The following is a 27,023-nucleotide window of genomic DNA, read 5'->3' as shown; positions in this document are numbered from 1 at the left end:
GGGATCGAACAATGGGAGCTCACCCCATTGCGGGGCCTCGAACTGCTGACCTTCCGATCGGCAAGCCCAAGCGGCACAGTGGTTTAAACCACAGCGCCACCCATATCCCTCCTGACATTCACACAGAAGATATAATAGTGCATTCCAAATGCCACAGGTAGCTTGACCCACCAGCTTCTTCCCCCTAGCCACCTTGTTTGCTAAAGTAAGGCATGGGGAGAGAGAATGACTACATTTTAATGTCACCATTTCTGCAGCAGCTGACACATATTGACATTTTTGTTGTTATGGATTCCTTTGCTAATATAGAGAAACATAACACTACAAAATATGTTTTATTGCACAAAAATGGAAGGAAAAGAACTAACACAAAAACCACCCAAATGATTTTCTTTAAAATTTAATTTCTGAATGCTCCACCCCATAAATAATCATTTCTTCCACAGCAATTACATGATTCAATTATGGATTCCATTTTCCAGTAGTGATTTTCAGAGTAAAAATAAATAAAGTACAGTGAACTGGGGGCATGACACCTGCCATCCATGGTGGCGATGGGGACTCCTCCCCTCCCATAATTCTTCTTGATCAGTCATCTTCCCAGCTGCCTCAGGAGTTCCCACCACCTGCAGTAGGAAACTGTACAGTAGGAAGCAAAATGCTTCCCTGGACTAGCTTGGGAATTTGGCGTAGGCACAGCATTATCCTACAAAATTTCTCCTTCTGTGATGCTGCTGAGAGAGAACAGGGCAACTGCTCATGAAGTCGCTCACTTTCACATCCCATGTTTGCCAGCTTCCATATGCTCAACTTTAATGATCGACTGTGTCAGTTCATTTGGACGATGGCCTTATTCATGCTTCATGTGCCTGCTGTCCCCAGCACCTCCAACCAACCACAGCAACTGTTTGTTGGGTCAATGCATGGTATCCCGCAAAGGAGAAGTTTGGGAAATATTCAGTTGCAGGGGCTGAAGGCAAATGGCTGAGTGCCGGGCAACCGGGTCAGCAACCTAAGGCCTATGGGGGTCGTTTAACCAGCCCATGGACCCCTGCCACCTGCTCGGGGACCCCTGCCACCCATTTGGTCAGCTCCCGTGCGCCGTGCTACACCGGTGTGGAGCAGAGCGGGGACTGTCTTCTGCACCGCTGGCTGGCTTCCCATTGGCTGCAGGATGCTTCTGCAGCCAATGGGAAGCTGTGCACGCCTCCTTCAGGCCGGAAGAAGTGCCAGAAATAGCATTTGCACATGCATGTGTGTGCACTCCAGCCCACTGTAGCGTCTGCGGGACCGTAAACCGGCTCAAGTCACAAAAACTTTGCCGACCCCTGCCTCACAGAAATGCCAGATAAAAACAGACTTCTAACTAATAGTGTTGGATCTGGAAAGAATGAGAGATGCTGCTACACCACTGGAACCCGCTGGATATTTAGAGTCATCCCTGATACAAACTTAATTTCTAAGCTATTTCCTTGCTGTCATTGCAGTGTCTGTCATTGCAACTGCCACCATATGCTCCTCTTCATTCGGAGGAGGCTGCAACCAATGCCCAAACATAAGTCACATCCATTCCCACATGACACTCAGGGAGGGAGCCATTTTCTGGACTTGTAGTGTCTGTACCGCTGGGGGGAATGGGCTGCCTTGCTGAGCCCTCTGGTCAGGTGCCTTGTCCATTTCTCTTCTGGTAGCAGGGAAGGCAGGAGCGCTCCTTGTGCCCACTGCTCACCGAGCAGGCATGACACACGATGCTCCGACACAACCTGAGAGGGCAAAAGAGAGAGTGTGCACAGGAAACCACTTGGTTAATGTTTGTTAATGACATGCATGCTTATGCTTTATTACATATAATGCTTTTTAAAATATGGATTCTCTCTCTTAATTCTGTCCTTTTATTTTTGAAATTAAGTAAGCAGTGTTCTTAACCCTGTTGGACTGAAAAATTAAGTTGTGAGCTTTAAAGAGCAACATTTGATAAGAAATAGTTCTAGCCCTAGTGACAGCAGGGCAACCAGAATGGAACAGTTACCTTTCTGTGTGTGTCTGCATGAGAGGGATTTCCCTTAAGGAGGGCTAAGAAGCAAACAAGATTTGCTGTGCATGTGAACTGTGATGCAAGCAATCTGCATTCTGCTACTTTTAATATGCAGAAGCTGTGGGCCTATGCAAATGGAGGACATTCCCATGCAAGTGGAGAGAACAATTTCAAGACAAGTTAAACCTGGATCTTGACGGAGAAGAATGCTTTTTTTTTTCACTGGTCAGTTGGCTTTATGGATTCTATGGGAAAGAACTTTTGTTCGCCAGCCTATGTGACTATAAAAACAGATCCCTCTCAATGCCAATTTGGAGAAGCACCAATTCTCAAAGAGGATTACAAATTTGGAAAATAATTGCACAACAGAGATTTCAAAAGGCAAGGTGTAGGGGTCAAGGAAGGCTAACCAGCACCCGGGGCAGGGCGGAGGGCAGCAAACCGCCCAGCAGTGCTTGCACCGTATGGCGCACGCACCATATGTACAGTGCATGCATGACAATGCTACGTGCTGTGCATGCACCGATGGGCAGTTTGCCGACAGCGGCGCTCAAGCACAGTACAGGCGGCGGCGGGATCCTCTGCTCGTGGCTGTAGCTCTGAGAGAGCTGGAGCTGCAAAGCCACGCTCCCCCCTTTTCCCTTTTCACTGTAGGCTTGGGAGTCGTGGGCAGGGGGGGGGGAGGGCAGAATGTCACCCCCATCAAGATGGCACCTGGAGCACACTGCACTCACCTTGCTCTGCCCCTGGCAAAATGTGACCATGGCACTTCTTTCTCCCACCTTACTTATTTTTCCTAATTTTATGAGTCTCCTTTGCCAGGACACTCTTTTCTGTCTGTACTTCCTCACTCCTTGGTGTGTGTGTATGTATTAGGGTTAGTGTGCTAGGTTGAGTAATACCTTCACTTTATTCTCTATTTCTCCTTTTCAGTGTTTTTCTTCACAAGGGTGAGAACACCTAAAGCTGTGTAACATTTTGTTAGGCAACCAAGTTTTGGACTTTCATTTTTGGTCCGGTTCTTTGTCCATATATTCCCTTGCAAAGGAAGACCTCAGGTTTTGGTCTGGTTGTTTATCTTTATACCCTTGCATTCCTTTTCCCAAAGAAAGCATCTTATGCTGTGCGTTTCAGGCCTGATCAATTTTGGCAAGCAGAGCAAAGCTGTTATTTAAAGTTCATTATCCAGTTCCATCCCCAAACTGTAACAACCTGACATAAAATTCAGATCTGCCCTGAAGTCACGATAATGCCCTACACACATTATGGCTAGGGGTCTCAAAAGCTGGAAGCGGCCTGGTTCTCTTGGATCCTTGAAAGGGCCTGTCTATAGATGCCTCTAGCCACAATCAGATGGCAGGTGGCTGGCATGTCACCAGCACAGAACTTGCAGAGCATCCAGCTGCCCTGTAAACAAAGAGTTTATGAAAGTTTTTAAAGGCAAGGGCAGGAGATTTAAAAAGCAGAGAGAAGAAAGATCTGATTGGGGATGTGTCCCATCAAGTTAGGCCCTGCCCCTGCATCACCCCTTTTCTACTGCTAGGGAGCTGGAGACCCTTCATTCGTAAACAACAGCTGCAGAAAGGAGAAGTCATGATCCAAAACAAGACATTGTGGTTTTCACAAGCAAGTGAGCATGGGAAGAACTGACGAGAAATGGGAAACATCACGCGAGACACAGCCTGGGCACCTGAAATTGTTGACAGCTAGCTTTCTCACACTATGGGATGATGACACAAGGAAAAAGATACAAAAAGAGGCTTTTGAGATGGAGAGGATATGAGAGTGTGGTTTTAGGGTAAAGGTAAAGGGACCCCTGACCATTAGGTCCAGTTGTGACTGTCTCTGGGGTTGCGGCGCTCATTTCGCATTATTGGCCGAGAGAGCCGGCACACAGCTTCCGGGTCATGTGGCCAGCATGACAAAGCCGCTTCTGGCGAATCACAGCAGCACACAGAAACACCGTTTACCTTCCCGCTGTAGCGGTACCTATTTATCTACTTGCACTTTGATGTGCTAGGTTGGCAGGAGCTGGGACCGAGCATTGGGAGCTCACCCCATTGCGGGGATTCGAACCGCCGACCTTCTGATCAGCAAGCCCTAGGCTCTATGGTTTAACCCACAGCACCACCTGCATCCTTGTGGTTTTAGGGTATTGACACTTAATTTATGATGTGCTTGTTCACTTGTTTCGGGTGAAAAGTCCAAGTTGATCAGAAACTGAATATGAGCTGTGGTGCAGCTGCCTAAAAAGCTAATGCAAATTGAGGCTGTACTAACAGAAGCATGGTGCCTAAATCTCGAAAAGTGATCAGCCCTTTTTGCATCTGAGTGCCCTTCAACGATATGCATAACTGATCTAATTACCAACGGAGATATACGTCAGCTCTCTCCAGAGGTCCCTGCATGCAAAAGGACACACTGGGAAGTTCTGTCACTGGGTGGTGTCACATTCTCACCTAGACCAAAGAGACCCATCTGTACCCATCTGCAGGGGTATTCTTCACTGGGGAGGGCCATTCTCTGGTTCAGCCTCCTTTTCCCACATGCTGTGGGATCCAGTAGGGCAGAAAAACAGAACAGGTGGAAGGAAAAGCATACTCCCTGGCTAAAGTTCTGTTTCTCCTTGACACACTTGCAGTGCCCGATTTACCTATAAGCTAAACAAGCTATAGCTTAGAGCCCCACTCTCTTGGGGGCCCCAAAAAATTTAAAGAAAAAAACCCACTTGATGTACATTTGCAAAATGTAAGATAAAAACAAATAAAACCTACATACAGCAACAGTGGCAAATGGCTTTAGATACCTATTAGGTCCATAAATTACCATATAGCATAATTTACCAACAGCGGCAATTTGTTGTTGACAAAGGACAGCTGGACATATAAAGGGCCCCAATACCTTCAGTAGCTTAGGGCCTCATCAAACCTAAATCTGGCCTTGCACACTTGGTCCTCCTCACTGAACACAAGTTCTGCAGTGGCTCCCCGTTTGTGGAATGCTCTCCCTGGGAAGGCTCGCCTGGCGCCTTCATTACATTGAACCAGGCAAAAATACAGCTCTTCTCCCAGGCCTTTGGCTAATTAGGCAGCCTATGTCATTTTAAATGTGTTTGCGGGAGAGGGGCTATTGGTTTGCTCTTGTTCTTACCAGGTATTTTGTGTTCTCATTTTGTATTTTTATGTTTTGAACTGCCCTGTGATCTTCGGGTGATATGGGCAGTATATAAATTTAATTAACAACAACAACAACAATAACAACAGGACAGACATTACCTGCACTGGTATCGGCGTGACATGAGCCTGAAATCCTTTTTGCACTGAACACACACCCCTGGGTTCTGAGGAGCTGGAGATACTGTTGTGGAGGCAATGCCTTCTGTCTTTTGCCACAGGGCATCTTTTTCCCTGAAGAAAAGGGAGGACAGAGAAGAGTCATTTACTTTTTCTAGCTCTATAGGCAGCTAATGACAGTAAGAGCTGTTCGACAGTGGAACTTGCTGCCAAGGAGTGTGGTGGAGTCTCCTTCTTTGGAGGTCTTTAAGTGGAGGCTGGACAGCCATCTGTCAGGAATGCTTTGATGGTGTTTCCTGCTTGGCAGGGGGTTGGACTGGATGGCCCTTGTGGTCTCTTCCAACTCTATGATTCTATGATCGCCACCAGCCCATGACAAAAGATGGAGCCTTTGAAGAATCACAGATCATCCCTTTGTAGCCCCTTGTCAATGCAAGAAGTGCACTCAATGTGTTTTACAAGTTGACCCTATGCAGTCTGAAGTAAGCACCAGTGCAACTCACTCCCAGGAACCTATACATAAGATTGCAGCTGTATTGATCTTCATGAACTGAATACTATGCTTTGTATTGCTATTCTGTGGTGCTTGGATGTCTGTTGCTCTTTATCACTGCGCTGCAGCTGAGGTTTCCAGCTGGGAAGATGAGACTCTGGCTGGCCTCTAGCTTATCTAGTGTGTTTTGATCTTTGTGGGGGTCCCCCCCCCCCGGTTCCCCAGTCTGCATTTCCAAAGCCAGCAGCACAGAGGGAGTGCGGCTCCCTTCTCCTCTGCGCCTCATGGACTCAGTTTACTCACCGTAGTAACTCCAGCAGTTTTCCTTTCATGTTGCAAATGATCTCCCCCTGTTCTGACAGCTCCCCTTTGTACCTCTTCTCCTTCTCCTCCGATTCCTGTTGGCTTTTCTCCAGCAAAAGCAGCAACTGTTCCTTTTCCTGCTGAGACCTAAGCAGGAGGAAAGGAAACTACTGCATACATACACACTGTGAACATCTGTTGTTTCGAACCACTTTAATTGCAATGGCCTGTTTCAAAGAATCCTGGAGTTTGATAATATATGATTTCTTCAGCATTTCCTTAACACAGGACCTGGAGCACACCAAGGGCACTCACAATTCTTTCTTTGCAGCTGAATCACTTGACATTTTATGACATCGGGTGATTGACAAGTGACTGGCCAGATCTAGTTCTCTACCCCTGCTTTATAGGAGCATAGGAGACTGACTTACACCAGGGTTTGAGGCTACCAGAGATGGGATATGAACTCTTCTCCATGCAAAGCACCTGCTCTCTCCCTGAGCTACAACCCTTCCCTTAAACCTACCATCCAATGAAAGAGACTCATGCTCTCACCGGCTCAGCTGCTCCATCAGATGCATCATTCTTTGTTCCTTTGCAACAAACATTTGCTTTGCTTGCTGCACGTCAGCCGTCATTTTCTTCAGATGGTAAGTTAGACACTGAGGGGAATCAGGTAAGGGGTGGGGAAGCACAACAGAAAATCAGTGGGTCCCAGTTAGAGAGATCACACAGACCCAGGAGCAAACAAGGGTGGGGGTATTGCCAAGGTTTCAAATTCGACAGCTGCATTTTCAAGGCTGTGGCAGCATCTGCAAAATGTAGTTGCTGGGGCAGCACTCCTTCAGAAGATGCCATTGGTAATGGACTGCTAAACTCCAGAACTTACTTAGCTCCCCCCCCCCCCTTGCACTCTAAATGAGCCTATATTTTTGCTCACAATACTTTCTGGCCTGGAGCTTCACCAGTACGCCAGGACTTTATATAGAAAAAATGGTTTTACTTTTTATGATACACACACTGTTGTTCCTGTCTCCAGTGTTTGTTTTCCCCCCCTTGAAATAATGTTACAGAAAAACATAGTTTTTAAGTCAACGGCTTGATGTTATGTTTTAGAAAATAATTAAGAATTAGAGGATTTTTAGAGATCAAATGTTTAGTTTCAGTTTCCAGATTTGTGTATTGAAATTCAAGTTTTGTCACATAAATTTGAGGATTGCCTAAAACCTGAGTCCCAGATGAAACTCAAGATTCACCCCAAATTTAAGAGTTCAGCACCTGACATATAAAACGCAAACTTCATAGTTAATTTTTTCTTTACGTTCAAATTCAAAATGGTTTTGTAGTTCAGACTTGCCCTACATGTGAGCTAGTCAACATGGCGCCCACCATATGTGGTTGGACTCCAACTTCCAGCATCCCTGGCCACTGGCTACACTGGCTGGGACTGATGGGAGTTGGAGTCCAACAGCTTCTGGAGGCCACCACATTGGCTACTCCTTCCACAGACCTCCTCTCACTGGAGAAGAGGGATGCCAGTTGCAGGCAGTGCCTCCATATGGTCAGGATCAGTAGTACACTATTTCTCAACTGTCATGTATCAGTACATGGAACATGAGTCCTTACCTTCCCATGGGCTTCTGCACAAGGCTTAGCACCGGCCCCTTTCTTGACAGGACTTGCTGCATCTTGTAGCACATCGACCTGAAGAAGCTCTGTGTTCATTGGCGGTGACCCTGCTCCTCCATGGCTGTTTTCCTCAGTGATGCCCCTCTTCCTGACCAGGTCCCTGCCTTTTTCATCTCTGGCTCCACAGGTTGAGTCCAGCACAGGGACAGAAGGAAGCCATGTCCTCTCTAGAGCACCTTCTTCCCTGGGCCATTCCCAGCCCTGCTCCAAGTCTTCACTCAGCTGCTCCGCCATGTTTGTGGCCTGCATCTTCTCCTGCTCCAGTTGCTCCAGTTGATTTCTCAGCTGCAGGCACTCTCCCCTGAGGGCTGAGGCCACTACTTCATTTGTCTCCTGCAAGGATGTCTGTTGTGCTTTGCTGGTGGCCTTGAGCTCCTCCAGCTCTTTCCGAAGCTGTGTAGCCTCCTGGGTCCGTCCATCCAGAGCAGAAGCCATGCTCTCAGCTTGAGTCGCCAAGGCCTCTCTTTCTTTGAGGGCTTGCTGCAAGGTGGCCCGCAGCTGCTGCCTCTCCTCTTGCAGTGTGGCCAACTCCTTTTCAAAAGCTCCCAGCTGGTTCCCTAGTTCCTGCAAAGTGCTTTCACACCTGGCCTGCTCCTCAACAGCTTGAGCTTCCAGCTGAGACTTCTTGCTGGCCGCTTCCTCTAAACGAGCCTCCAGCATAGTGTTTTTCTCCAGGGCGTCCCGTAGCTGGGCCAACTGGTCATTCAACTCTCTTTGCAAACCTTGAGCTGCTTCTTCCTTGACCCTCAGGGCCTTACCCTGCTCCTCCAGAGATGTCCGGAGAGTGGCAACATGCTCCTGACATGCCGACAGCTCCTTCTGAAGGTCCTGAACCTCTAGTTTTGAAAACACCAGACTTTTCTCCTGGGACACCAGAGTTTCCATAAGAGTCTCCTTCTCCCTCTCTAGTACCTGTATCTCAGCAAGGCTCCTCTCCAGTTTCCCCCTTAGAGGACCCCATTCCAACATGGCTGGATGTTCTTCCCTTTCTGCTGGCCTGCAGCTCATGCCTTCTGACTGCTCCTCATTCATTCCCAGCTGGCCACCTTGGCTTTTCATACCTTGGGCTTCCCACTTCTCCAAGCTCTCTTCGCATGCCTTCAGCTTCTCCTGCAGGCTCTGACACCGAGAGGCCAGATGCTGGCGCCTTAACTCTTGGGCCTCAATGTCTGCCAAGTGCTTCCTCCTCTCTGCCTCCTGAGAACTCAGCCTTTGCTCTGCCTCCTCTAGAGACCTCTCGGCGGCATCTCTCTTGGACCAGGCCTCCTGGCATTCGCCAGTCAGGTTGGCAACCTTGTCCTCTGCCTCCCTGAGGGCCTTGATGGCTTTGGCCAACTCCTGCTGCTGTTTTTCCTGCTCATCCATCTTCTCCTTGTGTTGCTGCTCATGTTTTGCCTGCTCCTCTTTCAGAAGCTGGTTTTCCTCCAAAAGGGTTAGCCTCAGAGATGCATTCTCCTCTTGCTGCTGGGCCAACTTTTGCCGCAAAGCAGCAAGCTCCCACATCAGCGTTTTGAAGTCCTGCTTCCACCTGGTGTCACCTTCAGTAGGTGGGCTCTCCATCTTTCCACACAGGCAATGATCTGCCTGATGAAGCAGGGAACATCGTTCCTTGGTGGAAGAGATGCTTCCTGGCTGCTCCTTGCTCAGCTTCTCCACTTGGGCCTGCAGCTCACCATTTCCCTTCTGCACCTCCCTGTCAGCAGTTGGATCCACTTCCATAAAATGACTCAGCTTCAAGAGAGCACCTATCTGCAGCAGACTGTTCTTCCTGCTTCTCCAGATCCCAACCCATTTCTCCATTGAGTTTTCCAGCCCAGCACTGAGTCGATCATCAGCAATTGGCTCAACAGCATGTTGGTCACTAGCGGTTCTTGGTGAGCTCTCGTGAACTTTGGTGGCCCCTTGGTGGTTTGCGCAGTTTCTGTTTGGGTTCCCAACCTATGGTCAACAAACACATAAATTGCTTGGTATGGAGTGATGGAATCAGGCTGGAACAAAGGCCTCTAAACTACTGTGAATGAAAAAAAGTGAACAAGAGGCTGAACAACAATCTTTTAATGTGAGGTAAGATAAGACAGACACAACATTTGTAAAGTAATGAGGACAGGTGGCGCTGTGGGCTAAACCACTGAGCCTAGGGCTTGCTGATCAGAAGGTCGGCAGTTCAAATCCCCACAACGGGGTGAGCTCCCGTTGCTTGGTCCCAGCTCCTGCCAACCTAGCAGTTCGAAAGCACATCAAAATGCAAGTAGATAAATAGGAACCGCTATAGCGGGAAGGTAAACGGCGTTTCCATGTGCTGCTCTGGTTTGCCAGAAGCGGCTTTGTCATGCTGGCCACATGACCTGGAAGCTATACACCGGCTCCCTCGGTCAATAATGCGAGATGAGCGCGCAACCCCAGAGTCGGTCACGACTGAACCTAATGGTCAGGGGTCCCTTTACCTTTACCTAAGATAAGACAGACACAACATTTGTAAAGTAATGAGGACAGGTTTTGCAGTGCCCCCAGAGTGTTTAATACAAATGTGCTCTTTCCTCTCTTAGTGTGAGCTCCACAAAACTGGCTCTGCACATCTGAGGTGAGGAAAAGCCAGCTGTGGAGAGTGTTGGTTGGCTATTGCCCACACCACCACCAAGACAAGTCTCCCAAATCCAGGAATGGGGAACGAGTGACCACCACAGCCCTCCTGTGTTTGGGCTGGGAAGGGATTGCAGGTTCTAGATCCATTTTCATGACAGGGAAAGGAAAAGCTCTCAAGGTACACCAGTGATCCAAAGTCATTGCGGGGGTCTTTGGGCAGGAAGTATTTTGCAGTGGGATAGGCAAGGAAGTGATGAATATGTACCTCAGAGGATGCTGCCTTCTGCTGGGAGTGCATAGCAGCTGGGTTGGAACATCGTGGCAAAGCCCTGGAAGAGATCAAAGCAACGGATTTGCAAGGATGCTGATGATACCAGTATTAGCATCCAGAGATGCACTTAGCCTGTACTAGAAAGTGGACTTTTGGCAGCTCCAGCTCTCTGGGATCAATTACTAGCCAAAATCAGACAGGTGTCTCCCATGATGATATTTAGGTGCCTAAATGAAGACATTTTTGTTCAGGAAGGCTTTTCCAGAGGTGTAGCCCAGTCATTTATGGAAGGCCAATTTTATGAAATTGTTTTGTTATTTTTAGCATTCGTATGGATGTTTTCACTGTTTTAGTTTGCTGAACTGATTCTATTAGTGCAGAGCTCACGTCTCAGTGCTTTATTCTGTTTCCACCAGGTTTACCACTTCCGTGGCTTTATGCTGTGAAGCCGCCTGCAAAATAACAGAAGCTTAGCAGTAGCAGAACAAGACCTAAACCAGAGGCTCTGGTGTGAAAAATTTTGAGGAGGGAAGAGCGCCTTCTGCTGGTGACAACATGCAACAAAGCCCCTCCCCTCGCCTACTTCCTTTGACTGCCTTGCTCAGAAAGCTCAGAGTGGAGAGGCTGCATCTGAATCCATGGAAAATTTGCAGCAGCGCGCCTGCTACTCACTCAGAGACCACGGGCCAGGCAGCATCCAGGTCTACTCTGCGCAGGGCCAGGTGAAAGGCTATGCCATCCAGCTCATAGAGGAAGCCCAAGATGTCCGTCCACAACTTTCGATCCAAGAAAGGGCTGCGTGCATAATACCACTCACTGCAAAGAGCAAACCATACATACATAGCAGAGACTTTAAACAAACTCATTGTGCTGGGGGGCTCTAAACTTTTGGGGCCCAGGAGCATATTTGGAAATCTAAGAAAGTGTCCTGGGTGCCACAAAATGCTCATTTCACAGAGGAAAACTGGTGATGCTCAAACCTTCCCCCACCCCAAACCAAACCAAACGACGACAGCAACAATGGGGAAAAATACCTACATGAACCTCAAAACAAATAACACAGAGACAGAAAAGCAGCTGGCCCATATAAATGCATACACAATTTTATAATGCACTTCTCTTATCATAGAATCATAGAGTTGGAAGAGACCACAAGGGCCATCCAGTCCAACCCCCTGCCAAGCAGGAAACACCATCAAAGCATTCTTGACATATGCCTGTCAAGCCTCTGCTTAAAGACCTCCAAAGAAGGAGACTCCACCACACTCCTTGGTAGCAAATTCCACTGCCGAACAGCTCTTACTGTCAGGAAGTTCTTCCTAATGTTTAGGTGGAATCTTCTTAGGTGGAATCTCTTAAAGTTTGTTTTTGGTTTTTTTTTATAAAAAATGTTTTATATACAGTATTCCATTTTTACTATGCATTGTTAAAAGATTTGTTGCATACTGTTTCAGAAACATTTATTGGAAGGCAGTTTATAAATCCTTAAATGAATGAATGAATGGAAAAATAATAACAACAACCACCTGTCAACTTTCTCTAAGCCATAGAAGTCTTACTATTTTGAAAAATAAAAAACTGGGAGGGACAGAGAGCCTTGGCAGCTACCAGGAGTGTGTGTGTGTGCATGTCAGGGCACCGTGGTGCCCACAGGTGTCACGTTGGGGATCCCTGTGCTATCCCAACTTCCCCATCTGCCCTTTTCCCATCTGTGAGGATAGTGTGCAACCTTCTTTTCCTGTATCACAAGCTTCCTCTCCCACTGCTAAGCCACTTTTACCTCCAAGCTCTTCTTACCTGATGACTTCTGGCTCCATGAAACAAAGCTGCAAGGTCTCCGCCAGCTGCCGATGGACCAGGCAATAACGAATGAAAGCACGGCCCTTCCCCATGGCTGTTTTCAGCTACCAAGGGAAACAGATTCACATTCACAGGTGGGAAAGCCTCCAAGAGTTGCCCTATTCATTAGGTGATTCTTTATTGACACCATCTCTACCCCATCTGGCCTGGAATAAATTCTGGGTTAGGGGTTCAAGAGGAACAACCAAAAGGGCTATGCCCACTGCCCCTCTGCATTTGCTGCCTGAGGCGGTCACCACACTCTGCTCAATGCTAGGGCTGGCCCTGAAAATATGGCATGATTTCCCTGTGATTATTCAGCAGTTAGCAGTTCTTTTATATACTATTTATACTAATATCTATGCTCCTATGCAATCCTTAGTGGTTCATTAAAAACAGCCCGCTAAGAAATACATGTCCATATGCTTAATTGTAGATAACAAACATAGATTCATAGAATCAGAGAGCTGTAGAGTTGGAAGGGACGGCAAGGGTCATTCAATCCAGCCGCCTGCAATGCAAGAAACTTTTGCCCAATGTGGGGCTCAGACCCATAACTGTGATTAAGAGTCTAATGCTCTGCCAACTGAGCTATCCCAGTACCAACTGAGCTACAGTGGTACCTCTACTTACAAATAACTCTACTTACGAATGTTTCTACTTACGTACGGAGCTCCGTCCGCTATTTTGGAAGCGGTTTGGATAAGATTTTTTCTACTTACGAATTTTTAGATAGGATTGCTTTGACTTACGAATTTTTTCTCCCAATGCATTCCTATGGGATTCGACTTACAATTTTTTTCAACTTACGAATGTGCGTTCGGAACGCATTAAATTCGTAAGTAGAGGTACCACTGTATCCTGTTATGGGTGTATGGCTCTTAACATTGCAAAACAGTGCTGTATTCTTAAATTATTTTTGCATAAAGCACAGTAAGATGTGAAAGAATATGTGAACAGCCCAGGTGTAAGGCACACTCGAGCCTTCCCCAACCTGGTGCCCTCCAAATATTTTGCACTACAACTCACATCAGCCACACCCAGCCCAAGGCACCAGATTTAGGGGAAGCTTCCTTATCAAATAACCCCCTAAGGGCTGTTTGCCCTTGTTTCCCTCAGGAAACAAGAGACAGTGCCATCACATCGTACCTCTGGGTGGGGAGCGTAGCCAGGATTTATTTTGAGGGCAGGAATGGGTACATGTGAAGAACTGGGGAAGGAGAAAGGGAGACATGGGCATAGCCGGGGGGCAGGATTTATGTTAGGGGGGCAGAACCAAGTTATCTGTGAGGCAATTGGTCAGTTTGTTAAGTATTTTTCTTTATTTACCATATTTTTTGCTCCATAAGACACACTTTTTTCCTCCTAAAAAGTAAGGGGAACTGTCTGTGTGTCTTATGGAGTGAATGTGTGGTCGATTGCTGGCTCCCTTTCCAGCCCCGCCCCCTTGCCCAGGTCTCAATTGTTGAATGTTCTGCAGACTGAGGCTGTTTGTTGCCCCAGCAACATGTGACTGGCTGATTAGATTATCTGTCTGAAAACTGTAGAAACAGCTCCCTTTTCTTTCCTAAAGAAGCTGCAGAACTGTGAGTTGAACCCCATAAAAACAGGATTTTTTCCCTTTGCAAAGTAAGCTCAACAACTTTGAGCTGATCCTCAAAAAAGGGGCTTTCCCCCTTTCCTCCTCTAAAAACTAGGTGTGTCTTATGGTAAGGTGTGTCTTATGGAGCGAAAAAATACGGTGCTTGATTGGGGGGCAGCTGCCCCCCTGGCTATGTCCATGTCTCCCTTTCTCCTTCCCCATTCTTTCCCATGTACCCATTCCTGCCCCCAACGCTCACAAGTTGTGGAAATTTATCCCCACAGAGATGCATATGGAACATTTATTGTGTAGTTTTTGTCATACACTGAAGGTGCAGCTCTGGCCTCTGACAACGCAAGGTGCAAATTTGAGGATCCACCCTATTCTCTTGACTGTTTTAACCATTTTTCGCATTTTATTTTAAAATGGTTGTAACCTGCCCTGGAACCACATAGTGAAGGATGAGTAATTTAAAATAAATAAATAATAGTGGTTGATACTATTAATAGCATCAGCCAATCTTACTTTGTCGAGGGAGGTGACGTGTTGCACCCCTGCATGCACACCACTGTGTAGCCTGGTCAGGATTCGGCTCAGGAAGTCCCAGTAATCTTTCCTTTGCCCAAAGAGGTTTCTCTTTTCCTTCAGATCATACTATAATGACCAAGCGGAGTGGCGGGGAAAGCAATGACAATGGCATTGTTAATTTTTTTTTTTGATGTTTACGAATCATATTTCAAAACATTCATGACAAAAAAAGAGAAATCTTTAATCAAAGAATATAGACAATTTATATAGATAAACACAGAAAAGTAGAAAGAAGGAGAGAAAAGAAAGAGAAAAAGTAAAGAGCAGAAAAATTAGAGAAGGCAAAGAAAGAAAAAAAAGAAGAAAAGAAAAGAAAAGAAATAGTATTGGCTTCCACCGCTTCGTCATACAGTAAGTAAATTAATGCGTTCTTAACTTAACTGTCTTTTTGTCCTTTTGTCAACACTAAAATCAATTTTTCTTGTTTTCATCCTATAAACCTTTCATTTCATCAATGACAGGGTTAGTCCAAGCATAGCCAGATTTTAGTTCCCAGACCTTGTTTACCTAGGTAATCATTTAAATATCCCCATTGTTTCCTTATCAAAGCTTTAGGTTTGTTGTTAATTACATCCGTCAGTTTTGCTAGTTCCAGATATTCGCAAATTTTATTAATCCATTCACCCTTTGTCGGGATATCTGTGCTTTTCCATTTACTCGCGACTAGCATTCTGGCAGCAGTTGAAGCGTACATAAAGATATTCCTCCTCTCGCCTGGGATTTCATTATATAGAATGCCTAATAAATACATTTCGGCCTTTTTAGGAAAAGACATTTTTATCATTTTTTTAATCTCTTCATGGATTAATTCCCAAAATTGTCACATCTCCAGCATTTGTTACTGCACGAATTATTCATTTTTGCCAGTTTTTTTTAAAAAATTTTTTAAATTTTTTTATTTACTCATCTGCGGTAGTATTTGTATCCCACACCCAACAATTAAAATGCAACAAGCTGAAAACGCTGGCCGCATTAAGATAAATTCAACAGTGTAAGCAAGTTTGGATGGATGCAATAATATGTAAAAATCTGTAAAATATGTAAAAATCTGCAGGGATTTATGATATGAAAAATGAACCGTGGAAAGAGAAGAAAGGAAGTCACTGATATCTTAAGGATGTAAAGTGAGTACTTTAAATTGTAAAACAGAAAACTTAATAAAGTTATATCCAATGGTGCCTTGGTTTTCAAATGCCTTGGTACTCAAACAACTTGGAACCCCTAAACACTGCAAACCCTAGTAAGTATTTCAGGTTGCAAACTTTTATCGGAAGCTGAACGTGCTCAGTTTTGAGTGTTATGCTACTGTTTTGAGTGCCACACTTCTGTTTTGAGTGCCACACTTCCGCTTTGAGTGTTACGCTGAGGTCTGTCTGTTTTTGCGTCTCTTTTTTTTTGTGAGTTACTGTGTGGAACCCAGTTCAGCCACTGACTGACTGATTGATGGTGTGACTGCAGTACATTGTTTATTTTATGGATCAATGGTCTCGTTAGATAGCAAAATTCATGTTAAATTGCTGTTTAGGGATTGTTTTTAAAAGTCTGGAAGGGATTAATCCATTTTGCATTACTTTCTATGCGAAAGCGAGCCTTGGTTTTGGAACACTTTGGTTTTGGAACGGACTTCCGGAACAGATTAAGTTTGAGAACCAAGGTACCACTGTATATATATATATAAAAACATATTAAAATGCAACACCAATCAATAAAGCAACAAGAAGTTACACAAATGTTTCAGTTGCCACCAGTAAAACAACAGAAGAGGATACACAGCAACACCACTGTGAGGTTCCATGGATTAAAAGTGTAGGGATCCAAGAAGCCTGAGAAAAGGAAGAAGACTTCACCTGCCACTGGAAAGAGCAGGCTCCCTCAACCTCGGCCCTCCAGATGTTTTGAGACTACAATTCCCATCATCCCTGACCACTGGTCCTGCTAGCTAGGGATCATGGGAGTTGTAGGCTGTGACAAATTGAAGCACTTTTAAAATGTTTATTTCTGCCCGGCTGGCAAAGAGTTAACCCACCTCCAGCCTGACTGGCATAGAACTCTGATGGGGGCGGGACTGTGCCCGGTTTGAAAGGAGGGAGTGTCGGTTTTGGTGAGTTAGGAGGGAGAGGGAGGAAGGTGTGGTGTGATGTTATGAGGTGGCTTGTATGAAGACAGTTAAGAGGCTAGGAAAACTTAAAGTTAAATGTTTGACTGAGTTTATTTTGTACAACTGGAACAAAGCTATTTAATAAATGACACGTTAAAGAATCACTTATGTTTTTAACACAATAAAACTTCATCTCTGTTTTTGCCAACAAGAGGTCCGTCTGTATTTTTCCAGCGAGGTACCAGGACTCACAGCCGTGGTGACTCAAGAGAGGACAAAACTCACCTCAGGCAGGGAGATAGTGGTTTGTGTCCTGTAGTTACACGGAGGAGGCTTAGAAGGGTAACCTGAGGTGCCAAGAAGTTGCCAGAGTGCATAGGGCAAACTTCTACAGTGGGGAAATCCAACTGAGGGAGACCCTTTACTGGAGGCAAGAGGTTATTCCTGGGGGACAGCCTAGAGTTTCTTAAGGTACCAGGCCACGCAAGCTGGAAGGCTCTCCTTACTAAGAATCCCATTAGTAAAAGGGGGTTTATTTTTGAGGCGGCAGGACCAGAGGGTGGGTGTTTTCCCCTCTGGATTCCTGTGTCGCAGTGATAGTAAGGCAGAGTGGGACCAGGGTCGTCACATTTTTGGTGGCAGCGTCGTGATCGAAATTCAAAGCTCACGCGCTTAGTTTGGTTTGAGTCTGTCAGGATTTTCCTGTGAGGAAAATGACTCACGTAAGAAAACCCAGAGAGGCAAAAGGAGATGAAAGAACGGAAGGGGCTGAGGGAAGCCCAGGTTCTGAGGTAGAACTGATGAAACTACGAATTGAGATGGCCCGAATTGAAGCTGAGAGGGAAAAGATAGCAGCTGAAAGTGAGAGAGAAAAAGCCAGAATTGAAGCTGAGAGGGAAAAGATAGCAGCTGAAAGTGAGAGAGAAAAAGCTAGGATTGAAGCTGAAAGTGAGAGGGAAAAAGCTAGAATTGAAAGTGAGAGAGAAAGAGCTAGGATTGAAGCTGAAAGTGAGAGGGAAAAAGCTCGAATGGAAGCTGAGGAGAGAATGCAGTCCGAGAGGTTAAGGGTTCAATTAGAACAGGACAGAATGAAGCTTGAAGAGATACGTTTGCGATCAGAATTAACTAGTAGCCCAGTTAACAATGATAGTACCGCAATTAATTTAAAAAGGTTCCCCAAATTTGGAAAAGACGATAATGTCGAATCGTTTCTATTTACCTTCGAACGCGTTTGTGTGGAATTTCAAATACCTGAGGAGAACTGGATGCTTTATTTAAGACCTCAAATTTGTGGGATACTAAGTGAAATTTATGCTGACCTGAGGGAAGAAGAGCTGTCAAGTTACCAAGTATTTAAGCAAAGGGTCAGGGTTCGATGTGGACTCACGGCTGAACAAAGCAGAAAGGCTTTTCGTGAGGCAAAAAAGGAACATAAAGAGACTTATGCCCAACTAGCTAGCCGCTTAGATAAATTACTTGACAGATGGATTCAAGGGAGTGGAGTGAAGGACTTTGATGAGTTAAAACAATTAATTTGTTTAGAACAATTTTTTAAGCAAATCCCTAGCAATTTACGTTGGTTCTTGAGGGATAAAAAACTGAAAACTGTGGCACAGGTTGCTGAGGTCTTAGACGAACTACAAGGAGATTTCAATGAAATAGCATTCCCAAAACACTCACAGAAGGGTAATCCATGGAGAAACAGAGAAAATAAAGACAGGCAAGAAAATTTTCCTGTCAGGGAATCAGTTTCTGACAAGACAGGGTCTAAGAAAATCACTTGTTTTTTCTGTAATCGTGAGGGCCATGTACGTGCCAGGTGCCCCCTGCTGGTTAAGTCGCAAACTACACCTTCTGCAGCTAAACAAGTAAAACTGGTAATGCAGTCTCAGGAAAATAGCTCGCCTCAGACAGAAGGCTCAGAGAAAGCGGACAGTCCAGCTGAGACTACTTCTAAGGTCTTGCAGGTCTGGAGGGCTGAGCAGGAGTGCAACCAAGATTACATGGAGCCAATTGAATTAAATGGTCAGTCTTGTTTAGGTTTGAGGGACACAGGAGCAGAAGTCTCACTTGTTAAATCACAATTTGTTCCAAGGGAGCAGTACCTCAAGGGTCAGTCCTATAGTTTAAAAGGCATATGGGGCCCACATTTTGAAGTACAGTGGTACCTCGGTTTATGAACACAATTGGTTCCGGAAGTCTGTTCATAAACTGAAGCGTTCATAAACTGAAGCGAACTTTCCCATTGAAAGTAATGGAAAGTGGATTAATCTGTTCCAGACAGTCCGCGGAGTTCTTAAACTGAAGCGTTCATAAACTGAAGTGAACTTTCCCATTGAAAGTAATGGAAAGTGGATTAATCCGTTCCAGACGGGTCCGCGGAGTACTTAAACTGAAGCGTTCATAAACTGAAGCATGGGTGTAATTGGTTCCGGAAGTCTGTTCATAAACTGAAGCGTTCATAAACTGAAGCGACCTTTCTCATTGAAAGTAATGGAAAATGAATTAATCCATTCCAGATGGGTCCGCAGCGTTCATAAACCGAAAATTCATAAACCGAGGTGTTCATAAACCGAGGTTCCACTGTACCATTAGCTGAAGTTGATATTACCTACAAAGGATTTTGTGGCAAGTGGAGAGTAGGAATCCTAAATGAGTTGGAGGTACCCTTTTTAATAGGGAATGACCTAGCTAGTCAGAAGCACCGTATTCAAGTGATAACTAGGTCACAGTCTCAAGTCACTGAGAGTAATCCCCCTGCAGTTATAGAGACACCCATAGAGCCTGGTGAGGATGAAGGGCTGATTAGCGTGCCAGTGGTCCAGGAGCACGGTGCCCAATTCTTGAGTGATCAAAAAGAGGATGAAACTATAAAAGAGCTGTGGGGTAAAGCACAAAGTCCTACTGCAGAAGTAACTGTGGAGAACCCCTGCTCATTTACCACCATTGAGGGAAGACTGTATAGAATTTCTAGGAGGAGGAAAACTGCTGCTGTTTGGGAAAGGAAGAAACAGTTAGTGTTGCCAAGAGCTTACCGGTTGCAAGTGCTACAAATGGCACACGACGCACCCTCAGCAGCGCATCTAGGCATTAGAAAGACTAGTGATAGAATCCAAGCAAGATTTTACTGGCCTGGGATGGGCAAAGACATCAAAGAGTATTGCAAGTCCTGTGTGATCTGCCAGAAAGCAGGCAAAAGAGCGGACAAAACGCGAGGCTTGTTACAGTCTATTCCGGTAATTACTGAGCCCTTTTCCAGAGTAGGAGTGGACATCCTCGGGCCTATCTCCAGAGTTACGAAAAGGGGGAATAAATTTATTTTATGCCTAGTGGATTATGCTACGCGCTATCCAGAAGCAATACCTCTAAAGGACATTGACTCAAAGACTGTAGCAAAAGCCCTCATGTCGGTGTTCTTAAGGCTGGGATTCCCCAAGGAAATTATAACAGATTTAGGGACATCCTTCACGTCCAAGACTATGGAAGAACTTTTAACTCTTTGTGGAATTAAGCATGTTAAAACTACGGCTTATCATCCACAGTCGAACGGCTTGACGGAGAAATTTAATTCGACCCTGAGCCGGATGCTAAAAACCTATTCCATCAATCATCCTAACGACTGGGATGAGAGGCTGCAACACTTCTTATTTGGTTATCGCGAAGTGCCGCAGGAGAGCACAGGGTTCAGTCCTTTTGAACTCCTATTTGGACGACAGCCACGAGGACCCCTAGACTTGATGAAAGCAGCGTGGTCGGGGGAGGAGCAGATCGACAGCCCTGATGTTGTGACGTATCTACAGGAGCTGCAGAGCGACCTTCAAGAGCTACGGGAGCAAGCTGCTCACAACTTGCAGCAGGCACAGCGTCGACAGAAGCAGTGGTATGATGCACACGCAAGAGACAGAACTTTCCAGCCTGGTGACAGTGTGCTCGTGTTAAGAACAAGACGTCGAAAGAAGTTGGAGATGTCGTGGGACGGTCCCTTCAAAGTGGTCGAGAAGATATCTGCGGTGAACTATTTGGTAGAGTTAGATGGGGAAGGGAACCGATGTAAAAATTTTCATGTAAACTTACTTAAGCCTTATTTTGACAGAAATAAGTTGGTGTTGCAAGTAAAGGGGAAGGTGACCCAAGGAATTCATTTAACTGGGTGGGGAGAGCTGAGTAAGGGCACAACTCTAGCAGAAGTGCCATTCGATGAAAGTCTGACCCCAGAGCAAAAGGAGCAGTTAAAATTAGTCCTTGCTCAGTTTGCTCAGATCTTCTCAAACATCCCAGGGAGGACCAGCCTAGCAACTCATAAAATAGACACAGGGTAAGCACATAAGTGGGAAGGAAAACATCATAGCGGACGCTTTGTCTAGGTATATTTTTGAGAGGTATAGAATGGTGCAAAGTATTATATGAAACGGTGGTAACCCTAGCAAAACATTTGTGCTTAGGCGTTATAATCTAACACATGCCAAACATGGTTTATTTGTGTACAAGTTTATGAGATGTTAATTTAGTTGACTTTGTAATATGAGTGTTATAGAATGCATTGAAGGATTTATAACCCCAAGCCCATTGCTTTGGCATTGCTCTAGTTAGTTAAGAGCAAGCCGACGCAATGTCTTTGTGGTGGGGGAGATATGTGACAAATTGAAGCACTTTTAAAATGTTTATTTCTGCCCGGCTGGCAAAGAGTTAACCCACCTCCAGCCTGACTGGCATAGAACTCTGATGGGGGCGGGACTGTGCCCGGTTTGAAAGGAGGGAGTGTCGGTTTTGGTGAGTTAGGAGGGAGAGGGAGGAAGGTGTGGTGTGATGTTATGAGGTGGCTTGTATGAAGACAGTTAAGAGGCTAGGAAAACTTAAAGTTAAATGTTTGACTGAGTTTATTTTGTACAACTGGAACAAAGCTATTTAATAAATGACACGTTAAAGAATCACTTATGTTTTTAACACAATAAAACTTCATCTCTGTTTTTGCCAACAAGAGGTCCGTCTGTATTTTTCCAGCGAGGTACCAGGACTCACAGCCGTGGTGACTCAAGAGAGGACAAAACTCACCTCAGGCAGGGAGATAGTGGTTTGTGTCCTGTAGTTACACGGAGGAGGCTTAGAAGGGTAACCTGAGGTGCCAAGAAGTTGCCAGAGTGCATAGGGCAAACTTCTACAGTGGGGAAATCCAACTGAGGGAGACCCTTTACTGGAGGCAAGAGGTTATTCCTGGGGGACAGCCTAGAGTTTCTTAAGGTACCAGGCCACGCAAGCTGGAAGGCTCTCCTTACTAAGAATCCCATTAGTAAAAGGGGGTTTATTTTTGAGGCGGCAGGACCAGAGGGTGGGTGTTTTCCCCTCTGGATTCCTGTGTCGCAGTGATAGTAAGGCAGAGTGGGACCAGGGTCGTCACAAGGCCAAAACATCTGGAGGGCAGAGGTTGAGGAAGCCTGGGAAAGAGGCTAAGGAAGGCTCAAGGCCAGCCTCTCTAGGGAGGGGCATCCACCAAAAAGGCCCTTTTCACAGTAGCCGCCCATCACACTTTCAAGCCTCCCAAGATCTTAGGGTCCAGGTTTGTTCATCTGGATCAGGCATAGGCAACCTTGGCTCTCAAGATGTTTCGGAACTACAGCTCCCATGATCCCTAGCTAACAGGGCCAGTGGTCAGGGATCATGGGAGTTGTAGTTCCAAAACATCTGGAGAGCCAAGGTTGCCTATGCCTGATGTGGATGTTTTACTGCTTTAAATTGTTGACTTGCCTCTGAATACCAGCTGCTGGGAATTGCAAGCAGGGTGATTGCTGCTGCGTACTGGTCCCGCCTGCAGGTCTCCCATGGGCATCAGGTTGCCTATGGTCAGAAGAAGTTGCTGGACTGGATGGACCTTTGCCCTGATCCAGCAGGGCTTGCCTTGTGCTCTTACCTTCTTGTAAGCTGCTCTGAGCATTGTGACTACACTGTGTGGGCAGGGCATACATTTGCTTTTGAAAGAACAATAATAATAGCTAACCAAGTTAGGCGCTTTGGGTTTGTATTAATGGGCTGCACTTGCAGCACAGAAAAAATAGAAACGAACGAAAAACCTGCCCTCTCGGATGTTCATCCCGCAGCTTAAGGTGACACAACCTCGGGGATCACCCGCACTTTGCTGCAGGATGCAGAAAAGGTTCGTGGGAAGAGCAGCACCAGAGCAGGGCAGCATGAGTCACACGCTGCAGACTTTGTGGGTGCACACCACCTTAAGCTGCAGTTTGCACAATGTCTGCATCATCAACCCAAGTCTGTTAGAGGTGCCTTACCTGCAACAGGAACTCCAGCTGGGCACAGAACTGCTGCAACTCCCGACTCCCGTCCGTCACCGGTAGTCCCTGCTCCCGGTAGTTTTTGTTTAACTCGGTCACGGTATCTAGATAAAGAAATGGGTGCAATTAAGCCACATTCCAAAGCATTAAATGTTCCAGCCCTGCTACCCTACTATGCCCTGCAATGCAGGGCGTGCCAGTAGCTTTACTGTATAGCCAAAATAGCACTTCTGAGAAACAAGAGGGAGATATCTGCATGCATTGAGGAACCCCGAGATTTGGAGGTGAACATGATAGTTAATATAAGAGGGGTAACGCCCCAAAATCATGCTTTGCATGCATGCGCTCGCATGGAGGGAAGGGAAGAAGCACATAAGAAAATCATGTGTGCTTACTCTTTAAGTCCTTGACCACACGAAGAATCTCTTTGTTGCTGGCCATAGCTCTGCCTCAGCTTGCCTACAAAGGAAACAACCATTCATGAGGAGAGGGGTGGAGTGCCTTTTTTGTCCTCTGAGCCCAAGGGTAGCAAGGTAAAAGGTAAAGGACCCCTGGACAGTTAAGTCCAGTCAAAGGCGACTATGGGGTTGTGGCGCTCATTTTGCTTTCAGGCTGAGGGAGCCGGCATTTGTCCACAGAAAGCTTTCCTGGTCATGTGGCCAGCAGGACTAAACCACTTCTGGCGCAACGGAACACCATGATGGAAACCAGAGCGCACGGAAGCGGTACTGATTTATCTACTTGCACTGGCATGTTTTCGAACTGCTAGGTTGACAGGAGCTGGGACGGAGCAATGGGAGCTCACTCCATCATGGGGATTCAAACCACCGACCTTCCGACTGGCAAGCACAAGAGGCTCAGTGGTTTAGACCACAGCGCCACCCTGGGCAACAAACAAATGGGGAAATATGCACATAGTTGGCTATTACTTGCAGCAATGCTCCACCATGTTCATGGGAAGGCAACATATCATGCAAAAGACATTTGATGGTGACTAGCACTACTGCAATGCTAAAGGAAAAACCTGGTGTGCGCTTTCCCTGCACCCAGAAAGGACCCAAGATTCTGAGCAATCATTCCTTCCCTAAATACACAAGGAACTAAAGCAACTAGTTTCAAGTGGCCAGAACTGACCAGGCTAGGCCTTTCACAAGGATGTCATCTGCAACTGTAGTGGTATTTTCTGTAGCTTTACCCAGCCCACAATACAGCCATTTGCTTACAGCTAACACTGCTTCTGCTTATTTCTCCACACATTGCCCCCATTTCCCAGGCTGTGTATGCTCCATACATTTAAAGAACCCCCTTAAAAAATCATGGGAGCTTTAGTTACATAGCTACATTTCCCAGGATTCAGCGGGGGGGGGGGGGAATGCTTTACATGTAGGCATACACTTTTCTGAGGCATCTCTGTGGGTTCACCCATTAAGCCCACCCACCAGGGATGTTGTGAGGAGGTGGACTAGGGGACCAGAGCCTTGGATCTTTTGTGCTGGGGCCCAGACCTCCTGCCCCCTGCCTCCTCCCCACACTTTTGAAAATTATTTTTTAAAAAACATTGCTTACAGGACAGCTAAGAACACTATGACAAAGCAGACTGCTGGTGAAACCCAGTCACTCACCCTTGCACATTTTAATAATTGAATGGAGTGGGGAAGGAAATTGTGTGTGTGTGTGTGTGTGAGAGAGAGAGAGAGAGAGAGAGAGAACAACAACAGCAACTTCTACCTGTTTCTCTCCTTTGCCAAAACAGTTGGTACTAAAACGAGTCTTGTGTGCAAATACATGAATTTCCATATGCTTGCATGCAAAAGTTGAATAGGTCCCAGCGCTAAAGATTCTCATACATCTAAGCTGAACATTCCCCACTTCCTGAATCCATTGGGGGGGGGAGTGTTGTCTCTAGCCTGAACACACTGTGCCATGGTGGGCCCTGCCTCACAGACACCCCTTTGACTTTTTGTTTTTCCTGCAAAGAATTGAAAATATAATGCTTCAAGAAACTTGAGAACTGGCCAGGGCTGTCTTAAGCCCATCCAGCGCCCTGGCACTAAGGTCCCCCCAGCGCCCCCCTCCAGAGCCTCTCCAAGGGAGTGCCAAGAGGACCGCGGCAGCAGCGGGAGGCCACCTCCAAGGACTCCGCGCTGCGCTTCCTTCTCGTTTCCCCAGCGCTGGGTTCCGCTCAGTCAAGCTTCGCCACCAGCGCGCGCACCGCGGGACCAGCAAGAGCTGCTTGGGCACTGTACGCACGCTGGTGGCGAAGCTCGACTGAGCGGAACCCAGCGCTGGGGAAACAAGAAGGAGGCACAGCGCGGAGTCCTCGGAGAAGGAGAGAGACGCGGCGCAGCCTCTCAGCTCGTGGAGCACAGTCCTGGCCAGATCGCTGGAACCCTGCGCTCACTTGGCGCCCTTCCAGCGCCCTCCAGCGCCCGGCGCCATGGTTCTCCGCGCCACTAGCCTCTATGGCTAGGACGGGCCTGGAACTGGCCATGGTGTCTGTGTGAGATCTCCAGCTTGATATATCAAGGCAGATTTGAGAGTTTTATGCAGATGAAGCCTGCCTCCTGGCACCCCTCGTCACTTTCCCTGATTTCTCTGCCCTCCTTGGACTAAATCCCACCACTGAGCTCTGCTACCTATGTCCTTCTGTGCGGCCAGAGGACTGGAGCTCCCACACATACCTGGTCTGAGAGGCTGGATCTCAGCTGAGCACACCATTAAGCGCTGGCCTCTGTCCTGGTGCCTCAGGACTCATCTGTTTGAGCTGATGGGCATCTGCTGGCAGCTTCCTCTTTCCTCTGCAAGTCATTGCTTCCCAAAGGCAAAGCATATGAGGAAACCCCCCTGGATTCCAGGCAAGGCAGCAGGGGAAGAGGCCTCATCCAGCAGCGCCCTGCCCACAAGCCACTGTTTCTGGAGTTTAGCCTTGCAAGCAGTGCCGGATTTAGGTATAAGCTAAACAAGCTATAGTTTAGGGACCCACTCTCTTGGGAGCCCCCCAAAAATTTAAAGGAGAAAAAACTGGATGTAAATTTCCAAAAAAATATGATAAAAATTATAAATAATAGTGAAATAATTATAATAAATATGGTAATCATAATTATTTCACTATTAATATACTTCTTCTTAATTATATTTCAGTTCAACAATTACTTTGATAAAATGCATATTTTGTTATGTGAAAATGGCTTTAGATACCTATTAGGTCCATAAATTACCATATAGCATATATTCAACACAAAAAACAGCAACAATTAGTTGTTGACAAGTACAGCTGGACATATAAAGGGCCCCATTACCTTTAGAAGCTTAGGGCATCATCAAACCTAAATCCGGCCCTGCTTGCAAGCCCCGATTCAAATGCCACAGCGCGGCATTCAGCCCTCGACGGGCAATCTTGCAGAGAGGAAAGTGAGCAAGAGACGCCAGGACCGAAAGAAGGGCAAAGTCCTACTGATCTTTCTCTTTCTCTCTCTGTTCACACACACGCTTTCTCTTTCTCTCTCAAAGCCGGATGACTTGTACCCTTGTGCCAAAGAGGGGGAGCATTTATCCGGTGCTCAAAATTGCACAGGAACCGAAACTGACTACACCGGAGATACAAACTTCAGAGAAGCCTCTTGCAATTTCAGTGAAGGAGTCCCAACGGTGCAAGATTATTTGCGGGGCGAGCGAGTTGTGTGAAAGCGACAGGGGGCTCCACTCTCCCGTGTAAACTTTCTCCCGAGCGCAAGCGTTAGAGTCACAATATGGGGCCGGCACTTCGCGACGGCGCGTTGTGTGAGTGTCCCTCGTCTAGGGCAAAGCCTGGCTGCGAGACTCACCCTCCTGCCTTCGCTCTCCAATCCTTGGCACAGGAGAGGAAAAAGCAGCCTCCGCCTCTCCCGATCTGTACCTGAGGACGGAAACCAGGAAGCAACACGCACCTTGGCGCAAGGCGTTCCAGCCAGCGCCTTTTCCGCATC

At 46.4% G+C, this 27,023-nt stretch overlaps 1 protein-coding gene across 7 annotated transcripts; it reads right to left on the bottom strand.

Annotated features, from left to right (window-relative positions):
• Positions 1-384: 384 nt before the first annotated feature.
• Positions 385-27,023, bottom strand: RUFY4 (RUN and FYVE domain containing 4). 7 transcript variants are annotated; one of them, XR_015948362.1, is made up of 12 exons: positions 26,358-26,876; positions 23,454-23,517; positions 23,056-23,162; positions 14,614-14,742; positions 12,465-12,571; positions 11,340-11,483; positions 10,662-10,725; positions 7,751-9,751; positions 6,651-6,786; positions 6,125-6,271; positions 5,311-5,442; positions 385-1,763 (listed from the first exon to the last, which is right to left on the bottom strand). XR_015948362.1 is itself a non-coding variant. In XM_035127960.3 (12 exons), the coding sequence occupies exons 2-12, from the start codon at positions 23,497-23,499 to the stop codon at positions 1,661-1,663; spliced, it is 3,087 nt and encodes a 1,028-aa protein (XP_034983851.2). In that variant the 5' UTR covers positions 23,500-23,517; positions 26,883-27,023; the 3' UTR covers positions 385-1,660. The 7 variants fall into 7 exon arrangements, 6 of the variants coding, with proteins under 6 accessions (XP_034983851.2, XP_034983842.2, XP_088519029.1 ...); XM_035127960.3 differs by lacking the exon at positions 26,358-26,876 and adding an exon at positions 26,883-27,023 and having other exon boundaries at positions 6,680-6,786; XM_035127951.3 differs by having other exon boundaries at positions 6,680-6,786.

Source organism: Zootoca vivipara, chromosome 1, assembly GCF_965207765.1.
Source record: "Zootoca vivipara chromosome 1, rZooViv2.hap1.1, whole genome shotgun sequence".
Taxonomy (NCBI): Eukaryota; Metazoa; Chordata; class Lepidosauria; order Squamata; family Lacertidae; genus Zootoca; species Zootoca vivipara.
This window is presented reverse-complemented; position numbering and strand designations above follow the sequence as displayed.